The 19,761-nt window shown below is 58.8% G+C and overlaps 2 protein-coding genes across 13 annotated transcripts in view; one reads left to right on the top strand and one right to left on the bottom strand.

Annotated features, from left to right (window-relative positions):
- The window catches only part of LOC122113880 (transformation/transcription domain associated protein), a 103,362-nt gene extending 93,366 nt beyond the window's left edge, over nt 1-9,996 (top strand). For 8 of the 11 annotated variants that reach the window (XM_042687025.1, XM_042687022.1, XM_042687023.1 and 5 more), the window contains exons 64-71: nt 601-800; nt 1,443-1,704; nt 4,572-4,797; nt 4,995-5,212; nt 6,383-6,567; nt 6,935-7,138; nt 7,226-7,420; nt 9,261-9,996. In XM_042687025.1, coding sequence (XP_042542959.1) covers nt 601-800; nt 1,443-1,704; nt 4,572-4,797; nt 4,995-5,212; nt 6,383-6,567; nt 6,935-7,138; nt 7,226-7,420; nt 9,261-9,545 — 1,775 coding nt within the window. In that variant the 3' untranslated portion in view covers nt 9,546-9,996. The remainder of the gene's footprint in view (nt 1-600; nt 801-1,442; nt 1,705-4,571; nt 4,798-4,994; nt 5,213-6,382; nt 6,568-6,934; nt 7,139-7,225; nt 7,421-9,260) is intronic. The other 3 variants (XM_042687030.1, XM_042687029.1, XM_042687028.1) reach the window with 1 other exon arrangement.
- Nucleotides 9,997-11,791: 1,795 nt separating this feature from the next.
- Nucleotides 11,792-19,761, bottom strand: part of Smurf1 (SMAD specific E3 ubiquitin protein ligase 1) — an 83,728-nt gene continuing 75,758 nt past the window's right edge. The window contains exons 10-18 of one of the 2 annotated variants that reach the window (XM_042686960.1): nt 19,490-19,688; nt 17,684-17,787; nt 15,466-15,580; nt 14,635-14,813; nt 14,194-14,331; nt 13,935-14,055; nt 13,292-13,493; nt 12,476-12,560; nt 11,792-12,182 (exon numbers count right to left, since the gene is read on the bottom strand). In XM_042686960.1, the coding sequence (XP_042542894.1) occupies nt 12,083-12,182; nt 12,476-12,560; nt 13,292-13,493; nt 13,935-14,055; nt 14,194-14,331; nt 14,635-14,813; nt 15,466-15,580; nt 17,684-17,787; nt 19,490-19,688 (1,243 nt within the window). In that variant the 3' untranslated portion in view covers nt 11,792-12,082. The remainder of the gene's footprint in view (nt 12,183-12,475; nt 12,561-13,291; nt 13,494-13,934; nt 14,056-14,193; nt 14,332-14,634; nt 14,814-15,465; nt 15,581-17,683; nt 17,788-19,489; nt 19,689-19,761) is intronic. The other variant, XM_042686961.1, reaches the window with a different exon arrangement.

Raw genomic sequence — 19,761 nt, 5'->3', positions numbered from 1 at the left:
AGACATGAGCCCCCCACCAAGCCCCAGCCTTCAGTGCTGTTACACGTCTTCCTTAGGAAGACGCGGTTGGGATGTCTTGCTTACTTGAAAATTAACGTTTTATTTTTAATCTCAAAACTAAGTCTATAGAGAGCTGCATCCAGAAAATGGCATAAAGAGTTCTGTCGTGTATTTCTCATTGAGAAAATATTTCAAAAATGTCATCTTACAAGTATGGTTAGGTTTTTCCGAGAGTCCTTGAGCTTTAGTAACTAGGAATGCATTATGAAATAAGTTTTCCAAATTTTCGTTTTAAAGCATTGGAGCTTCTAGGAAGTGTAGAATGCCAGTGGTGCTCAGGGCTGCCCTCGCCTGGACACTGGGGGGGGGGGGGGGGGGTCCATGTGGAAGCGCGGAGTCGATGTTGCACTCTTGCGCCCCTCCCCCACCACTGGCCAGAACCAGGGCACCCCCTCTGTGGCCTTGGGGACACAGTCTCCTTCAGTGGCCCTTCCCACACCAGCAGGAGCCCACATTCTTTTTGCCAGTGGGTCCTGTAGAGCTCTAGGCTCGGTGTTGCTCGCTATGCGCTGACATTGGCGTTGTGTGTGTTGCTCTCAGATTCTGGACAGCAGCAGCCCAGTTCAGTGGGTAACCAGTCCCATTCTGCATCAGATCCAGGGCCCATAAGAGCCACGGCCCCCATGTGGCGCTGCAGCCGAATCATGCACATGCAGCGGGAGCTGCACCCCACCCTGCTGTCCTCTCTCGAAGGCATCGTGGATCAGATGGTCTGGTTCCGAGAGAACTGGCACGAGGAGGTATGCTCATGTACCTCTGGGATCTCGGCCGTGGAGAGCACAGGTCCTGCTGGATACTTCCATAGCCATGTGTCTTTAACTTCAGCTGCGTGGTCATTGCCTGTTAGCTGTGGACTGTAACAATGGTCAGGCTTGTACACTAGTTCAGCCTCAACCATGTGGGGCGAAGGCGTAGGGTGGAATGACCATCAGCCCTGCAGCCATTGCTGACGAGAGCCTTGAGTGAATGAGGGGAGGGCGGGCATGCGCAGCTGCGGCTGCGCACATCACTTCTCCCTCTGTGTCCTTCAGTGCAATCCCTCTTCCTGGCAGTCTCTGCTTAAACTGGCAATGAAATAGCACACATGACTGCCAGGCCAGCTGGAGGTGGGCCTGGAGGCTTTGTGGGCCCGCACATACATGTGCTATGGGAACAGGACAGCTGCTGGAAACAAGGTTTTCACTGGTTGGGCAGCAGGTGGGGATGTGGATCGTGAAAAGGCTCTGTTTCCTGTTGTTGGTCCAGGTGCCCATGTCTGGGTGTGGTCCACGCAGATGAGCATTCTGAAGTGAACCCGGAGGGAGTCCCAGCGCGTGATCGCCAGCCTCTTTCCCGCCAAGTGCTCACGCAGCTGGCTGATCCCCTGGCCTCTCTCCCACCAGGTGCTCAGGCAGTTGCAGCAAGGCCTGGCCAAATGCTACTCGGTCGCCTTTGAGAAAAGTGGAGCAGTGTCTGACGCCAAAATCACCCCCCACACCCTGAATTTTGTCAAGAAGTTGGTGAGCACATTTGGGGTGGGCCTGGAGAACGTGTCCAATGTGTCTACCATGTTCTCCAGCGCAGCCTCCGAGTCACTGGCCCGCCGCGCGCAGGCCACAGCCCAGGACCCCGTTTTTCAGAAGCTGAAAAGCCAGTTCACAACAGGTAAGCCGCGTACCTCCCTGCGCTGCCTTTACCTCTGTACACATAGCGTTCCTTCACGCTCTTCTCTTCCGGGCCAGCCGTGACTGTGCAGTTGGGATTTGGGGCTCAGCTCGGAGCCCCATACTTTCCCTCACTTGGTCAGTGCAGGTAAGAGAACAGAATAGCCAGGGACACTGTGGCCACAGGACCGGGGAGGGGGCGAGGACCATTTCCATGACCGTTGCCTCTCGTTGCTCGGTGTGAGGGGAAGGGAGGGTGCCCTCGGCGCAGGTCTGCAGCGCCCCCTGCGCAGATGGGCGCGCCACCCTTCCTCCTGCCCAGAGTTAAAGAAACGCCACTCCACTGTATTCTAAAACACGGCTTACTTATTGACGCACTAAGCCTTTGCTTCCAAGACTCAATGTGTGAGAGAGTCCGGAGAGGAGGGGTATTGAAATAACGTAACAGCAAACCCCCACTGACTGACGCGCACTTGCAGTGCAGCCGTGGCTCCTCTGAGCCATGTGCCTGGACAGTGGGGCTGCGTGGCCAAGGCGGTGCTGAGAGCAGAATGAAGGACCTACCTCAGCCTTACCCGTCCACAGTGGACTTGGACTGAGGAAAGGTTGATTTGAAAATAAAGCCAGGCATGGTCGGGGCTGGGAAGGTGGCTCAGTGGTAGAGCGCTTGCCTTGCATGCTCGAGGTCCTAGGTTTGATTCCTCAGCACCACATGTGGCGCTGTGGCTCAAGTGGTAGAGTGCTACCCTTGAGCTGAAGAGCTGAGGGACAGCGCCCAGGCCCAGAGTTCAGACCCCACGACCGGACCCCCCCTCCCCCCCCAAAAAAAAAAAAGCCAGGCATGGTCGTGTGTGCCTGTAAGCCAGTCCTTGAGAGGCAGAGGCAGGGAGATCCAGAGTCAAAGAGTTCAGGGCTCACTTGGGCTAAAGAATGAGACCCTATCATGAAAAAAGAGCAGGTGACACACGACCCATGCCTGCACCTTTAGTGCCAACAATCTTTTGTCATCGTGTAGACCTCCACCCTCCTCTGAGATAAAGGTTTTCTAGACTCCATCCTATTTTACCTGAAAGTAAGTGGCTGGGCACTGCTGACTCACACCCATAATCCTAGCCACGCAGGTCTCAGCGACCTGAGGATCACGGTTCAAAGCCAACCCAGGCAGAAATGTCCATGAGGTTCTTACCTCCCGTGAACCACCAGGAAACCAGAAGTGGAATTATGGTAAAGCACTAGCCTTAAGCAAAAGAGCTCAGGGACAGTGCCCAGGCCGAGTTCAAGCCCCATGAAGTCAGTAGCATTCAGGATCTTCCTTGAAATCCAGTCATTATACCAAATGTCACGTGAGTAGGACATTACATGTGGGGCAGAGTACCTGAAACTTGGAGAAATGAGCTCCTGAGGATTCCCACCCGTCTGCACGCACGCGGCTAGGAACTGCTCCACGCGCCACCCACATGTCCTCCGAGAGGCGGAAGAAACTTCCAGGGTGCTTCTGTGTGCTTATGAGTGAGGTTTGGTGTAAGAGCTGGGCAGAGGCCTGTGCTTACTTAGAAGTGGCCGGGGTAGAAACCACTCTCCAGTCCCCTTTGGTGGCAGCAGTGGTGGCCGGGGGAATGTGTTTCTCTGAGCCTCAGCTGGGGGCCGTTGGGAGGGCCAGTCTAGTGCGAGCCTCGTTGATGCATCACACGTGAGCAGTGCAGAGGTGGGGACACGCAGTAGCGGAGGAGGGAGGTGTGGCGGGAAGGGGGTGGGGGAAGGGGACGGGGGAAAGGGGCCAGCGGAGTCTGAGGACACAGCACAGTTGAGTTCCTGTTTTCTTTTGTTTCTTCAACTCGGGGCCTCCACGCTTCTACTCTTTTTGCTTTAGCTACTTTTCTAGTGGAGGCTCATGTTTTGGCGTGGCCTGGCCTGTGATCTTCTCTTTATAAGCCCTACATAGCTAGCATGACAGATTTGTCTCACTGTGTTCAGCTTTTTATTGATTGAGATGAAGTCTTGCTCACTTTTTGCTCAGGATGGGCTTGAACTGTGATTCTCTTGATCTCCACCTCCCAAGTAGCTGGGATTACAGGCATGAGCCATTGCACCTGTCCACACTTGAGCTGCTTTAGTGATGGTGGCTTAGGGTTCCTCGTGGACACTGTCCCCATACTCACAGTGCACATCTAACCGGCAGAATGTGAATCTGCCCTGCGAGCTGTGTCCCGGGCACTGCTGGTCCTGCCCTGTTCTGTGCTGGCACCGGATGCGGGCCATAGGGCAGAAGGGGGGGTATGCCTGGGACTGCCTATGTGTTTCTTTGCAACCTGTTAAGGAACTGTACATGTTGTAAATAAAAGTTTGAAAAAGGAATGGCAGAGCGGGCGCCCTGGAGCACTGCGGGTGAGCCAGAGGCACCATGGCCCCTCTATCCTGCCTCTGCTCTGCCCAGTGCCGGCCTCTGGGGCTTTGAAATTGTAACCCATGAGAAATGCTGGGGAAAGCCAGGGCTGAGGTGCTGCTCTAAAGTAGACCACTCGTTAGCGTGCCCCAGGCCCTTGGTTTACACTGTCTCCCCCTTTGCCCCAAAACGAGAAAGCAATGGAACCACGGCTGCCACGGGGGGAGGCGGAGGGAATAGTGCGGCACGCGTGGTGGCGCGGCGTGGAGGTGTGCACAGTGGAGCGCGGGCAGGCTCCCCTGTATCACACCCAGAACCTCAGCAGGCTTCAGGACCCCAAAGGAAAAAGCGTGCTGAGGCAGCCCTCCCCGAGCCGGTGCGGCATCGCAGGCCGCCGAGGAGCCACGCCTGGGTAGTGGTCTTGCAGGGGCTCAGCTATCGCCTGCGTGTCGCAACTCTTTCCAGCCATGTTTTTTATCTTGCAGACTTTGATTTTAGCGTTCCAGGCTCCATGAAGCTTCACAATCTCATTTCAAAGTTGAAAAAGTGGATCAAAATCTTGGAGGCTAAAACCAAGCAGCTGCCCAAGTTCTTCCTCATTGAGGAGAAGTGCCGCTTCCTCAGCAACTTCTCGGCGCAGACGGCAGAGGTGGAGATCCCCGGCGAGTTCCTCATGCCCAAGCCCACGCACTATTACATCAAGATTGCTCGGTGAGTGTGCCAGCCTGGCACGGCTCACTGAGGCACAGGCCACGGGCAGATGCTGATGAGGTGGCGGGTGGTGGGTGCTGTGCCCCTCGCTGCCAGCCCACTGCCAGATCAGCTGACCTCGGCTCCAAACGGTGGTCTCCCCAAGCAAGGTGGAGACGGGCAAGATGTCCCGCTCATCTCCTGCTTCCTTGTGGCAGGTTCATGCCACGGGTGGAGATCGTGCAGAAGCACAACACAGCGGCACGCCGGCTGTATATCCGCGGGCACAATGGCAAGATTTACCCGTACCTGGTGATGAATGATGCGTGCCTCACCGAGTCGCGACGTGAGGAGCGCGTGCTGCAGCTCCTGCGCCTGCTCAATCCCTGCCTGGAGAAGAGGAAGGAGACCACCAAGAGACACCTGTTCTTCACAGGTATGCACGCACCCCGTCTCCTGGACCCGAGTCCTGGCTGAGCTTGTGCTGTGCAGGGGGCGCAGGCACGGTGGCTCACGATACCCTGGCCCCAGGTCACAGTCTGGAGCGCTGCGATGTCTTCCTGTCTAATCCTAGGTGGAATCTGTCATGAGCATAGCGGGGTGGAAGAACCCGCACCATCCCTTTGTTCTTGGAGACAGGACCTCCTATATGCCAGGCAGGCCTGAAACTCCAGATTTTCCTGCCTCAGCTTGAGTGCGAGATTACAGGTGTTTGTTACCAGGCCCAGCCTGGCTGTAAATGTGGCGTTTTCTGTTTTTTGGTTTTTTTTGGTTGGTCGTGGGGCTTGAACTGTGGGCCTGGGCGCTGTCCCTCAGCTCTTCAGCTCAAGGCGAGCGCTCTACCACTTGAGCTACAGCGTCACTAACGGTTTTCTGGTAGTTAGAGATCAGAGTCTCACAGACATTCCTGCCTGGGCTGGCTTTGAACCTCAATCCTCAGATCTCTCAGCCTCCTGAGTAGCTAGGATAACAGGTGTGAGCCACTGGCGCCCAGTGCTGGCTGTAAATGTTAACATCTCAAAATAAGATTCAGGAAAGAGTCTGAGGACGGCCCGCAGCGCATCCTAGCTGTGCGCATGAGCATGTGTGCGGCGTCCTGTGTGGTGTCCCCCCCACAGGCATATAGTGATGTCTGTGCCAGCAACCCTGGCCATGGTGGCACTCCGTGATGGTGCAGAGTCATTTTGGGAATGGTTGGTAGGCAGCAGCTGGGGCAGCAGCGAGTGGCTGTAAGTAAAGCCACAGAGTTCTGTCTTCAGGTGCCCCACTGGCGCGCGCTCTGCCCGCCTTCTGTCAGCTGGGTGGGGGCTTGAGATGGCCAGAGAGAGGTGTTGGTCACTGGGCACGGATGAGGTGCACGAGCTGTGACACTGGAGCCCTAGGCCAAGGGAGAGCTGGAACCCAGGCTTTGTGGCTGTGGAAGGCAGGGGTGGAGGGCTGCGGGTGGGTGCTGTGGGCTCAGTCCTCAGGAATGGCGAAGGCCGCTTGCATGCGCGTGTGGTGGAGACCTCGTGGAGAACGGGCGCCAGTGGCAGCTGCGGGGGTGGCTGCTGAGCCGGGCTAGTGGGTCCAGTGCTGACCGGCGTCCCTCCACGCCCTGCCCCAGTGCCGCGGGTGGTGGCTGTGTCCCCACAGATGCGCCTGGTGGAAGACAACCCCTCCTCACTGTCCCTCGTGGAGATCTACAAGCAGCGCTGTGCCAAGAAGGGCATCGAGCATGACAACCCCATTTCCCGCTACTACGACAGGCTGGCCACGGTGCAGGCGCGGGGGACCCAGGCCAGCCACCAGGTAGAGGGCACAGGGGACAGGGCTCCCTCCCCCTTCCCCCTTTGGGGCAGTGAGCCGCTCTCCCTTTGTCCTGATGGGCTAGCACAGCACTCTGGCAGCTTTGGAGGCACCAGGCTTCACCATGTCCCAGCCTCAGACACCTGAGCTTCCAAACCTAAAATGCGGCAGACCCTGAAACACATGAGACCCAGCTGTTTGCTTCGCCTGAGCAGGAGCACGGTGCAAGGACAGGCCGCACCCCCACCTGCCTGCGCACCCTGCCCTTAGCTCGAAGACATGTCCAGGGCCGTGTGGGGGGCGTGTCACTGTCACCCTCGCATGCATGCGAGGCTCATGAGCAGAGTGGGGCTGGCGCCGTGTCTTGCAGGTCCTGCGGGACATCCTGAAGGAGGTGCAGGGCAACATGGTGCCCCGTAGCATGCTGAAGGAGTGGGCACTGCACGCACTGCCCAATGCCACCGACTACTGGACCTTCCGGAAGATGTTCACCATCCAGCTGGCACTTATTGGCTTTGCCGAGTTCGTGCTGCACCTCAACCGCCTCAACCCCGAGATGCTGCAGATTGCTCAGGTAGTGCAGCACTGCTCCCCAGCCGCACCCCCCCCCCCCTCCAGGTCACTGAGGCATTTGACACACACACACCCTCCCCCCCCACAGGACACGGGCAAGCTGAATGTCGCCTACTTCAGATTTGACATCAACGACGCCACTGGGGACCTGGACGCCAACCGGCCCGTCCCGTTCCGCCTCACCCCCAACATCTCCGAGTTCCTCACCACCATCGGCGTTTCGGGCCCGCTCACTGCCTCCATGATTGCCGTGGCCCGCTGCTTCGCTCAGCCCAACTTCAAGGTGGGTCTCTGGGCCCTCACTCTTGGGTTACAGGTTCACATGCACAACTGCCTCTGACCTCGGCGGCCACTGACTGAGGTTGGTCACTGCCCAGGGCTCAGGAGTCCTATGGGGCCGCTCCCTTTGCTGTGCTCCTAGAGCGGCATTTGCAGAGCCACAGTCAGGGTGGCTGGGTCTGCAGCCAGGGGCCCTGGGACCCAGGGTCGGGGTGGGGAGGGAGGGTGACCCCCTGGGATTGATGAGCCAGAGGAGCCACTTTGAGAATGGGGTTCCTTGCTGGACAGCAATTTGCACTTCGAGAAGGCATCAGGAATTGATTTGGAGCAACATGTACTCAGACCCGTTTTTAAATTGCATGAATGCTTATCCATACAGTGCATGCACTCTCAACTTATTTATTTTGTCAATCATGGAGCTTGAGAGAGAGCCTGGGCGCTCTCTGGGCTTTTTTACTCAAGACTAGCGCTGTACCACTTGAGCCACAGCTCAGTGCCACTTCCAATTTTCTGGTGTTTCGTTAGAGATGTCTCACCCACTTTCCTGCCTGGGCTGGCTTTGAGCTGCAATCCTTAGATCTCAGCCTCCCGAGTAGCTGGGATTATGGGGGGCATATTGTCATTTTTAATGACTTGGAAAGGGAAGTGCTGAGGCTTGAACTGAAGGCTTCACCACGTGAGCCACACCTACTCTTTTGTTGTTCTGCTTTTGTTGCTATTTTCTTTCAAATAGAGCCTTCTTGTGTTTTTGCCTAGACTAGCTTGGACTATGATCCTCCTATGAGATGACAGAGGCACACCCCATACCTAGTTTAGGTTGAGATGGGCTCTTGTTTGCTTTTGACTGGTTCAGAGTTAGCCTTAACTGTGACCCTTCTGCTAACTACCTAAGTAGCTGACATTACAGGTAGGAACCATCACCTCTGGCAAAGTGGTTTTTGGTTTTGTTTTTTGGGGTTTTTTTGTGTGCTGGGATCAAACCTGGGCCCCATACTCTACCCCCAGTGAAGCCTGCTCCTTCCTCACTGTAATGCAGATGTCAAGTTGGCTGCCTCTGGGCAAGTTCTTGTTCTGGTAGCAGTGTCCCATTTAGGGCTGTCCCGAGCTGCTGCACACTGTAATTTTAGCTGTTTGGGAGGATGGTGTATCTAGGCCAGCCCAGCCCAGGCCTGTGTTTGTAAGGCCCCTTGTGAGGCCTGTGGGACTCGGGTGGCCACCTCGCATCATAGGTTTGTGGGAAACTAGGTTGAGATTGTGGTTTGGGGCTACCCCAGGCCGGGAAGCTCAGGAGACTGTCTGGACTGAGTCATTGCTTCTGTGAGTGAAGGCTGAAACAGGCGGATTAAGGTCCACCTTGGCACGACACTGTCTCAGAGGGAGCCAGGGCAGAAACAGCTGGAGGTGTGGTTCAGCGCTGCAGTGCCTGCCCAGCCAGTGTGAGGCCCTGAGGTCTGACCCTTATGGTCCTTAACTTAAATGGCAGTTCTCAGCCCTGTGGGGTGCCCCTGATCCCAGACGTCCCCAGCAGACCTCAGCGGCCCTGTCCTGGAATGGCACTGCACTCATGGCTGCCACTCTGGCGCTGAGTGCCATGGCCTCGCTGTTGTCCATGCTACCCCTCCCTTCCCCTCCCCTCCCCTTCCGTCCCACGTGAGTCTGCAACCATGGAGTCCAGGCACTGGGGCGGAGGGGACCCGGGCTCCTGCTCACCACTCCCTGGTAGGATCCTAATAATGGGGTGGTGCAGGCTTCCCGCACTCTCAGGCCAGAAGGGAGGGGCACCCCCTGTCACCCGTCAGGGTGTGGGGCACCGAGTCCTGACTGCTTCCCGCCCTGCCACGCAGGTGGATGGCATCCTGAAGACGGTGCTCCGCGATGAGGTGATCGCGTGGCACAAGAAGACGCAGGAGGACACGTCGTCGCCACTTTCGGCCGCCGGCCAGCCTGAGAACATGGATGGCCAGCAGCTTGTGTCACTCGTGCAGAAGGCCGTCACCGCCATTGTCACGCGCCTGCACAACCTGGCACAGTTTGAGGGTGGCGAGAGCAAGGTGAACACTCTGGTGGCCGCGGCCAACAGCCTGGATAACCTGTGCCGCATGGACCCCGCCTGGCATCCGTGGCTGTGACCCCACGCCCGCCGGTGGCTTTGAGTGGAACTCCCGCGCCATGTGGGCGGGCTGAGCCTCCCCCAGCGCCCTGCCCACACATGGCTTTTTAAGGACCCGGTTCTCGGCTCAGCCGAGGAAGTCTTTTTAATGGTGCTCTCCGTGGGGTGGGCCTCTCCCCACGCGCACTCCCTCCCGCAGGTGAGGCAGGGGTGCTGGGTGCAGCTGCAGGGCGTGGCCGGCTGCGCTCAGCCCCGCCTCCCCACGCCCGCCTCCCCCGCGCTGCGCGTGGCCACCCTCGAGCCCTGTAGCCCTCGTGATCAGTGTGCCCGGATCGATCCCCCTCCTAATTTAAGAAGAGCCTGTGGCGCGCGTGCCCCGTGGCTCTCCGTTCACGTTTTTATAACCTGGCTTTGAGAGCGCTCTATCGGAATTTGTACAGTGTGATTGTTTTTTAGAATAAATATTTTATAAAGGGGTTTGCGTGGTGCCTGCTGCTGTGTGGCCTCCACCTCACCCCTGCCCGAGCGGGGGATCCCCGACAAAGCCCGTGCCGTCCTGCCAGCCTCACCCGTGGGGGTTCGGGAATGGCGCGGCTGGTCCGGGCTGCTGCGTCACACTTTTCACACTTGGGCGTGCTGGGAGGAGACTTGACCCAAGTCGGGCCCAGGGCCAAGGTGAGTGGGAGAGTGTTGTCTCCTGGTGCTAGAGCAGACAGGGCGGGCAAGGCACTGTCGCGCACACCTTCCACTCAGGACACGGCCTGATGGTGCATCTGGCTGATGCTTGAGCAGCCATGGTACCCAGACTGGAGAACATTCCAGATTCTGACGGAAATAGACCCAAAGGAATGTGCAGGGGCGCCGGCGCCCACCATGGCTGGGCCGGACACCCTGGATTGCGGCCGTGGAGTCGGCTGAGTGCCGAGGGGCTGAGGGAGGCCCAGCCAGGACCTGGCACAAGGGCCTCGAGCACCTGAGAAACCACCATTGTCTGCCCCAGAGGACAGCACTCGCCGCCAGGCCGGCAGCAAGCAGCAGGGAGGGCCCAAAGGGAGATGCCCAGTAAGGCAGAGAGTCGGGATCCATTTCTAACAACAAAACCCTACCGCAGCCCAAGCAAAGAGGAAAGTGCACACGGCACAGACTTACCAGACCAAGACAGGAAACTATTTCCCGAAACATGCTGAAAGAGCATGCGCCAAGGAAGACGTGTCCAACGGAACACGGGAGCCAACGCAGAACCTCTGCGGAACCTCAGCGAACACGCTAGGGGACCCAGAGAGCCTGCGGCCAAAGGCACAAGGAGAAAGACTGGAAGCCCGGATGAACTGGTGCGCGGTTGGGCAGAAAGCAGACTGGCTGCTGGGAAGGCGGGGCGCAGGGGGCGCTAACGTTAACGAGGGGCGAAAGGAAGAGGAGGCGGAAAAAAACGCCCTGACGCTCAATCAGGATCTCGTCCACCCCCGGCCGCAGAGGCCGCGGATCGAGCGCTCCACGCGCTGCAGCAACGACCAGGCAGAACGAACGCCGCAACAAAAGCCGCCATGCGAGACAACGCCGCACGTGATCGTGAGTTTATTGCATGTGTAACAAAATGGACCCGGCCGCGCGCCCCGCCCGCGACGCGACGCGCCGCTCCCCTCCCCCTCCGCGGCGGCGCGGGCGGGCGGGCTAGCAGCACTCCCAACACGACGTTACAAAATAAATTAAAAATACATTATAAAGTGGTTGAGAAACAAAAATAAACCGATTTTTAAAATCCATACTATGTTTCAGGAAGGCCTCGGCGGCGCGTGGCCAGGCGCGTGGGGCCGGAGCCGCACGGGGCAGCGTCTCGGTGGGCGCCGCGGTTCCCCGCGGCCGAGGCTGCGCGGGGTTCGCTGCATCCCTGAGTGCGGCCGCGCCCTGAAGCTCACGGGCGGGCGGGTGGCGCGGGTGGACAGGCAGGCCCCGCACGGCCCCGCGGTGCTGGGACGGAGCGGAGCGTACGGCGCAGGGCTGCGCTGCTCGGGCCGGGAGTGACGTCGGGCCTGGCCGTAGGCGCGGCGGCGGCGGCGGGCCCCGTCCCCCTCGTCTGCCCCACAGGGCAAGGCAGGAGCGTGAGTGGAGTGAGGCTGCAGGCCGCGCCGGGCAGGGTGGTCGGCGCCGCCGCTCGCGCACGCTCGGTGGGCGGCCGTGTGCGGGGAGAGCCGGACGCGGGCAGCGGGGGCGGCTGGTCCCCTGTGCTGCCACCCGCCGCCGCACGCACGCACGCACGCGCGCGCGCGCGCGCGGCCGATGCTCTGGTCTGCGCTGTCCCACGTGGCCGCGGGGCGGGTGGCGCGCAGCCGGACTCGGGCACACACACACCGCCGCCGCCGCCGCCCTCTCACAGCTCGCTCACGAGGCCGAGGCGAAACCTGCTGCGCTTTACTGGATGGCGATGGAGGGAGGGCGGGTGGAGGGTGCGGGGCCACCGTGGCGGTTCCCCGTCCTCCCGCCCGGGCCAGGAGGGCAGCGGCCGCTCCGCGGCGATCCGCTCCGCTCTGCTGCGTGCTCACGAGGCGCCGGCCGCGCTCACTCCACGGCGAAGCCGCACGTCTCCTCCACGGCCGTCAGCAGCTTCTCGTACAGCTTCTCGAAGGACTCGTAAGGCGGGATGTCGATGCGGTTAAAGCTGCGGGCAGGGCGGGCAGGCAGGGCAGCTGGGGCGCGGGCGGCCAGGCGCAAGGCCGCCACCTCCCCGTGTCCCAGGCCGCAGCCTCCGGGCGACCAGGAACGCGGGGCCCGCGACCCCCAACCCTGGCCTCTGAGGGTGCCATGACCCCCCGAGAATCGAACTCAGGGCCCCTTTGCAGTTACTTCTGCCACTTTTCAGCAGAGGAGGGCCGAGTTTCCAGAAGGAAAGGGGAGCCACAGCTCTGCTGAGCAGCACGAGGCCGCGCCGGGCGCCGGGCGCGGCGGACTCACCAGGTGTGGGCCTTGGGCAGGTTGTCGGTGTTGGCGTCGATGAGGTGGATGGTGAAGAGCCGGGGCCCTGCCGCGCCTGTAGAGCCTTACAACAGAGCGTGGTAGTTAACGCGCTCAGAGCCCGCACCGGCCCGCTCCGCCCTCCCCGCACCCACCGCAGGCTCCCGCCAGGCCGCGGCCCAGCCTCGGGAGCATGCGCAGACACTGCACGGGAGGCCCCCCGCCCACCTGGCCGTCCTGGCTCCGGGACCGCAAGCCGGTCAGCGCCGGCCGCTGGGCACCCCGGGACAGCCGAGGCTCGGCCTGGGCTTTGTGGACTCGGCCTGGCCTCGCTCGCGCTCGCGCTCGCCTGCCTCTCCTGAGGCGAGCTCACATGCGCGCCCCTCTCCCTGCGCTCCCGCGTGCGCGCTCCTCTCTGGGCAAAGCCAGGAGAGCCAGTACCCCGTGTGGAGAAAAGGGGTGCACAGCGGCCTGAAGGCGAACACGAGTCTGTGCGCGGGCGCCAGGCCGGGCCCTACTCCCTAGGGAGACGTCGAGCAGTGGAGCTGGAGCTGCAGCGTCTCCGGGGAATGCGCCACGCTGCTGCGCCCCGCACCCACCCCACTGCGCTTCTCAAGCTCATCGGGACTCCAATCCAGGTGCCGGGGCCGGGCGGGACCCTCCCTGTTGGGCCACCTGAGCCCACGGCCCTGCCGCCCCTCCAGCCCTCTTGGCTAGTTGAAAGCGGTGAGGACACGGGAGCCCCACGCTGTCACACGGCAGCACGCGCCGTGTTCCCCGAGCCTGGCGCAGAGGCCCCGCCTCCCCTTCAGTCACCTTGCAGAGCCTTGAAGCCTTGCAGAGGAACACGGGTGGAGCCGGTCACGAACTGCAGGAGCCTGGCCCTCCGCTCCTCATCGAAGGTCTCCACCGCCTGCCAGAACCAGCGCACGATGCTGCTGTCGGCCGCACAGTGCTTCAGCCGCGTGTTGGACTTCCAGTCACTCACGTCGATCTTGTCCAGGCCGCCGATTATTAGCTGCAGGGGGGCTGTGGTCACCCCCATGCCGCCAGCCCCAAGTACCCCCAGGCCTGCTCATCACTGGGGCCGGGCTTGTGCAGCCCACCCACGGGACCCACCGCCCACCCCATGGCTCCAGGTGCTCTGCATCTGGAAGTGTAGAAGGCAGCAAGGCGGGACAAGGAAGGGAGCCTTGTTCAAGTGTGAAAGGCAGTTAGTAGACAGCCGCCCTTACTGTCTATAAACCACAAATGGGAAGCTTCCTGTGGGGCCTGTGGGAAGGCCAGCAAGCATCCATGCCAGGGCCTTCAACACCTGGAGCTGACCCAGGACACTTCCGAGTCGCTCAGCGCTGCCAGGGGCCCTGTGCCACCTGACGGCTCCCGCTTGACTCCCAACCCTGTCCGTCCTGGCAGCCGCCCATCCTACTGGCAGCCAGGCTGGGCCTCGCACACACACCTCTAGTTCCTTCTGGTCGAAGGGCTTCAGGAGGTGCTGCGGGATGAGTTCATTGAAGCCCTTGTGCAGTGCCAGGAACTGCGCCTCGATTCCTCTCATGAACCTCCAGTTCACATAAAGCCTGCAGCCAAACCTGCACGTCAGGGGCCCCGCAGCTGCTGGCGGCGGCCCCGGGAGCTGGTGCAGATGCCGTGGTGAACACGCGCAGCCGCTGTGGTCGGAGTGTGTGGAGCGGGCGCGGGGCATGGCACTGGCTTACCGCACATATTCCTTCTTGTTGTCCTCGGTGACCGGCACATTCCGGCCATTGGGCTTCAGCTCGTGCTGGAGAATGCGCCCAAAGGCATTGTGCTCCACGCAGAACGTGTGGTCCAGCACCGGGGTGATATCGTTCTCCCTGTCCGTGGGAGGGCTGTGTGAAGGTGGGCTGAGGGTGCAGGAGAAGGGAGGCGCAGGGGTGGGGGGGGGCCTGTGTGGGGAGGCGAGGCTCCGCTTCCCAGACCACCGTTCACAACAGAAGCGAGTGTGCGCATCATGGCGTGGGGGGGACGCCGGGGAGACACACGTGGCTAGGCCAGCATGGGGGACACAAGCCAGCCTGGGAATCGTGACCGTTGCGGCTGTAATGCATTCCCAAACTGGACCCAGGCCCAGACAGGTGTGCACGCACACACACTCACACGGGGGGCCAGGGACTCACAGGATCCACACCAGGCTCTTGTGCAGCTCGGGGTCCACCGACTCGAGGTCGGACAGCTGGATGGGCTTGCCCAGCAGCTGCTTGTAGAAGGGCACCGTGAAGCCACCGTTGATGTGGTGCCCGTGGAACACGGCCAGCCCCATGATCCGCCCCACGAAGTGGAAGTAAGACAGGTGGTCCTGGGGATCAGAGAGCATTGTCAGAGCGTAGCAAGGGATGAAGCGGCGTCCCCCCCCCAGCCTCCCCGCTTCCTGAGGGCCAGTGCCCCTTGGGGCCAAGCGGCACGAGGCCCCTCGATTGCTCATCTAGAGCAATGTCGTCCATGGAGGGCAGCAGGCCGTTTTTGTTTTGTGACGGCGTCTTGCTGTCTAGCCCACACCCGCCTCCACATCTTGAGAACCTCCTGCCTTAGGGATTATAGCTGCGCCCAACCCTGCCCAGCTTAAACATTCACACACACAGGCTGGTCTTCAGAACTGGGCCACCACTGTGTCCCCGGCGGAGCACTGGCCAGCAGGGAGCCCTCCCTGGGGGAGTGGGGGGGGGCAGATCCTCCTTCCTCTGCCACCCCACCCTAGGGACAGGGTGTGCAAATAAGCCATGAAAGAAGTAGACAAGCCATTCTGAAACTAGAGCTGGGCTGGGTTTAATAAAGGAATTTCACATTTCTGTGTTCAGGTCTGAATGCAAATCATCAGAGAAAGTGGGTGAGAATGTCACAGGTCACATGTAGAGCGAGCGGCCTGCCTCTCGTACCCTGCACGTGGGGAAGGGAGAGGCAGTCCCTGGGGGAGGACAAGGCCCCTGGGGCCAGGTCAGAACTTTACACACCGGGTTGATGGCGGAGTCGGGGTTGATCTGCAGCATGTAGATGTTGTCCGTGGAGTACTGGAAGAGGCCATAGTAGGGGTTCAGCATTTCGTGGCACAGCAAGTACAGCCACTCCCTGGGAAGAAGAGCAGCACGGCTGACTCCTGCAGTCTAGGCCTATCAGCTGGAAGCCGCCCACTATTCAGAGGGCGTGGCATATGCAGCCTGGCAAGCGTCCTGCGCCTTGTGCAAGCCAAGGGCTGTCCTTTGGCCTGGCAGATCCCCTATGGAGGATCTAACACCTAACTGATTAGCGGCCAATCACAGAAAAGCAACCCCCTTGCAAGGCTCAGGTCGCAGACGACAACGTGACATGAGGCAGCCTCAGGTGAGGACCCACTGGGCCTCCCTCGAGACTCCTCCAGTGATGAGCTTTGATCACCTGAACACAGCATAGTCCAGGGAAAGCAGGGAGCTGAACGCAAAGCACCAGGCCCTATGTTTCAGATGTTTCAAACATGACTAGAGTGTGGCTCAAGGGGTAAAGCATACCCCTGCCCAGCAGTGTGAGACCCTGAGTTTAAACCCCAGTACTGCAGGGAGTGGGCCAGGAAGGCCAAAAGTACCTGCAGCACTAGGAGACAAGAGGAACGTGCTCCTAGAAAGAAGGTGAGGGGTGAAAGACAACAGAGTAGCCACTCAACCAGCAAAAAGTCAGGAGTAGAGTTTTGCTCAAGTTGTAGAACACCAGCTATATGAGAAAAAGACAAGCAAGAGCACGAGGCTCTGAGTTCAAGTCCTACTATCAACATGTACATATGTTCACCAGGCACCAGTGGCTCACGCCTGTAATCTTAGCTCCTCAGGAGGCTGAGAGCTGAGGATCGCGGTTCAAAGCCAGCCCAGGCAGGAAGGTTGGTGAGACTTATCTCCAATTAAACACCAGAAAACCAGAAGTGGCACTATGGGTTCAAGTGGCAGAGTGCTTGCCTTCAGCTGAAGAGCTCAGGGACAATGCCCAAGCCCCACAACTGATCAAACATGTACATATGGGGTCAAACATGTACATATGCTCAATGGGTGTGTGTACCATTTGCACATGCAAGTGCACACACGTCTCAAGAGTAAAAAGGGGAAGTAACTGTTCTGGAAGATACTTAAACTGATGAGAGACTAGAAGAGGGAGAGGGGAGCGGCATGGTTCAAAGCTGGAACACTTGCTTACGTAGTTCAGAACAGTCCAGCAAATGAAAAGAAGAAAATCCCCAGACAAAATAAATTACAGAATACAATCTAACCTCTTAGTGAACCATGTTTACACACTGTCATAATAAAGGCAAGAGACTGCAGATTTAATTTGGGTTACAGAAAAAAATGTTAACCAACACTAATGACAAGAAAGTAATGGTCTTCATGACAGGATTTTAAGAGGCAGAAGGTAGAAAGGAGAACAGGGGAAAAACATCCATTACCGAACCAGAGTGCTAGATGCCCTGTCCACCAGCTGTCAGTTGTGTGTGCTGCTCTTGGGCTTGAACTCAAGACCAAGGTGCTGTCCCTGAGCTTTTTTGCTCAAGACTTTACCACTTGAGCCATAGCTCTACTTCTGGCTTTTTGCTGGTTCACTGGAGCTGTAGGTGTGAACCACTGGTTCCCAGCTGGTTTTGTTATTTTATTCTATAAAATAGTTTAAAATCGCCGGGGGCCGGTGGCCCATGCCTGTAATCCTAGCTACTCAGGAGACTGAGATCTGAGGATCACGGTTCAAAGCCAGCCCAGGCAGGAAAGTCCATGAGACTCTGATCTTCAATAAACCAATAGAAAACCGGAAGTGGCGCTGTGGCTCAAGTGGTAGAGTGCTAGCCTTGAGCTGAAGAGCTGAGGGACAGCGCCCAGGCGCAGAGTTCAGGCCCCACGACCGACCAAAGAAAAAAAAAAAAAATTCAGTTTAAAATCATTTCCTTGAATTACGCTGGCCACACCCTCACCATTTCGCACGAGTCCTGTGGCACAACACAACTGGCATGCCGCCTCGTCCCGCCGTGCCATCGCTTGCGGTGAGGTGGGGGCTGAGTTTAGAGGCTGAACTGAGAGTTTAGTGGGTGACGGCCGGGGTCCCCATGCAGTGCCAGCTAACGCCGGCCCTGACGGCCCCAAGGGCTTGGGCACAGCCCTGTGCATTAACATGACACAGAAGCCGCCAGGGCAAACATGGGCAAAAGGCAGACAGGACTCTCACCTGGCCACGCCACCGTAGTCTAAGCCCTCCTCTCCGCGGAACTTCACCATGAGCCGCTTCTTCAGGTCTTTAGGCCGCATCTTCATGATCTGCCTGTAAGACTCCTACAAGGCAAGCCACACTTCAGACAGAGGGATGTACGTACATGTGTGTGTATGTGTGCGCACGCACGCACACCCACTCACACCCACTCACAGATAAACCATACAACATCTATGCCAGTGCTCATCTGTCCTGTTCCCTGACCTTGAGAACCTTCCACCCTCCCCTCCCCCACAGCACCTCTCCTCCAACGAAGGTGACCATGCACCCTCCTGTGTGAGGCACTGCCGACACTGAAGGACTGAGAGTGTAAGCACTGAACGTGGGGAAGCGGGGCACGGTGGCTCATGCCTGCAATCCCAGCTACTTAGGAAGCAGAGATCAGGAAGTTCAAGGTTTGAGGACAGAAGGAAATACAACTCTGTGTTCAGCATCCTAAGGATATTTCTCCATGAGCCCTAGGGAACAACATATATATTTTAACCAAAGAGAAGCTGCCATGAGTCTGAGCATCACAGGATTTTGTGAAAAACACTCAGGATCACACTGAGTTCAGAGCAAAGGAGTTGGTGAGGGAAGTGGCAGCAGGCGCCTCAGTGGAGAGGCCTCCCGTGCAATGCTGGGGAGGGCTGTGCTTACTAAGGTGTGGGTGGAGGTCAGCACTATGGGCTACTGCCCCAGGGCCAGCGTCCTCTCCTGAGAGAGAGGGGACGCAGGGGAGAAGCAGGAGAGGGAGCTTTGGCTCTGAGGTGGAGGTCTGCCTCTGAAGCCTCCCTCAGCGCGGACAGATCACAAGGTCATTTTTTTTTTTTTAAGACTTTAGGAATGGAATCCAGGGCCCTCTCTTAACACTCAAGTTCATGTTCCTTTTTTGGTGGTGCTAGTTTTGAACTTAGGGACTCAACATTTGCTACTCAAGTGCTCTGCCACTTGAACCACATCCCCTACCTTTTTTTGTTTTTTGTTTTGGCCTATCATGGGGCCTGAACTCTAGGCTGGGCGCTGTCCCTCACCTCTTGAGCTCAAGGCTAGCACTCTACCATTCAAACCTTAGTGCCACTTCTGGCTTTTTCTGCTTATGTGGTGCTCCTGAGGACTCGAACCCAAGGCCTCATGCATGCAAGGCAAGCACTCTACCACTGAGCCACCTTCCCAGCCTGCTACCTTTTCTTTTTACTTGTTTTTCAGATAGAAACTCGAACTTTTGCCTAGGACAGCATCTGTCCTATTTTGGTCTCCATCTACACAGCTGGGATTACAGATGTGAACCAATAGACTGGGCTTGTTGGCAGATAGTGTGGTTTAGCTAACTTCTTCCCCAAGCTAGCCTCAAACACCCACCTTCCCGTTCTCTGCTTCCTAAGTAGCTGGGGTTGCAGGCATGAGCCACCATGCCCCGCTTTTCCAAGTTCAGTGCTTACACTCTCAAGTCTATCAGTGTTGGCAGTGTCACACAGGAGGGTGAGATGTGGTCCAACCACCACCACCATTTATTCCTCATGATCATATTCTCCCTGCTCCGGGGCCTTGATCCTGTGGGGAGTGGGGGGTGGGGGCCTTAGCCCCCCCAGGTCCAGAGCAACAAGGAGAGCAGAGGTGATCTGTGGACCTTCGCAGACCAGGATCGCATCCGCGACATGGTGCGGAGGGATTCACCACAGGCGCCAAGCCATCGGAGTCCACGGAGCCGTAAACCCATCCGCGGCTCTGAGGTGGGAACCCCAGGCACCGCCCCTGGTGCTCTCCCAAAGGCCTGCAACGCACCTCGAAGATCTCCTCGCGGGAGACCTCGATGCGGCAGTGTCCAGCCTGGGGCTGCTGCAGAGACAGCTCGTGGCGGAGCACCTTCAGCTTCTGGACCAGGTCCCGCTCGTAGCGCTGCGCCGGCAGCTCCTCCTCCTCCAGGGAGCCCTCGCTGGGCAGCGGCGGCGGCTGGCTCGGCTCCTTCAGCTGGCACTGGTGACTGCGGGAGGGCGGCCCGTCATGCATGGAAGGGCCACGGGGAGCTCGGGGTCACGGGGGGGGGGGGGGGGGGG

This window comes from Dipodomys spectabilis, unplaced genomic scaffold (assembly GCF_019054845.1).
Source record: "Dipodomys spectabilis isolate Male_0828 unplaced genomic scaffold, ASM1905484v1 ptg000098l, whole genome shotgun sequence".
In the NCBI taxonomy this organism is placed as follows: Eukaryota; Metazoa; Chordata; class Mammalia; order Rodentia; family Heteromyidae; genus Dipodomys; species Dipodomys spectabilis.
The sequence above is the reverse complement of the archived record's forward strand: the minus strand, read 5'-3'. Positions and strand labels throughout refer to the sequence as shown.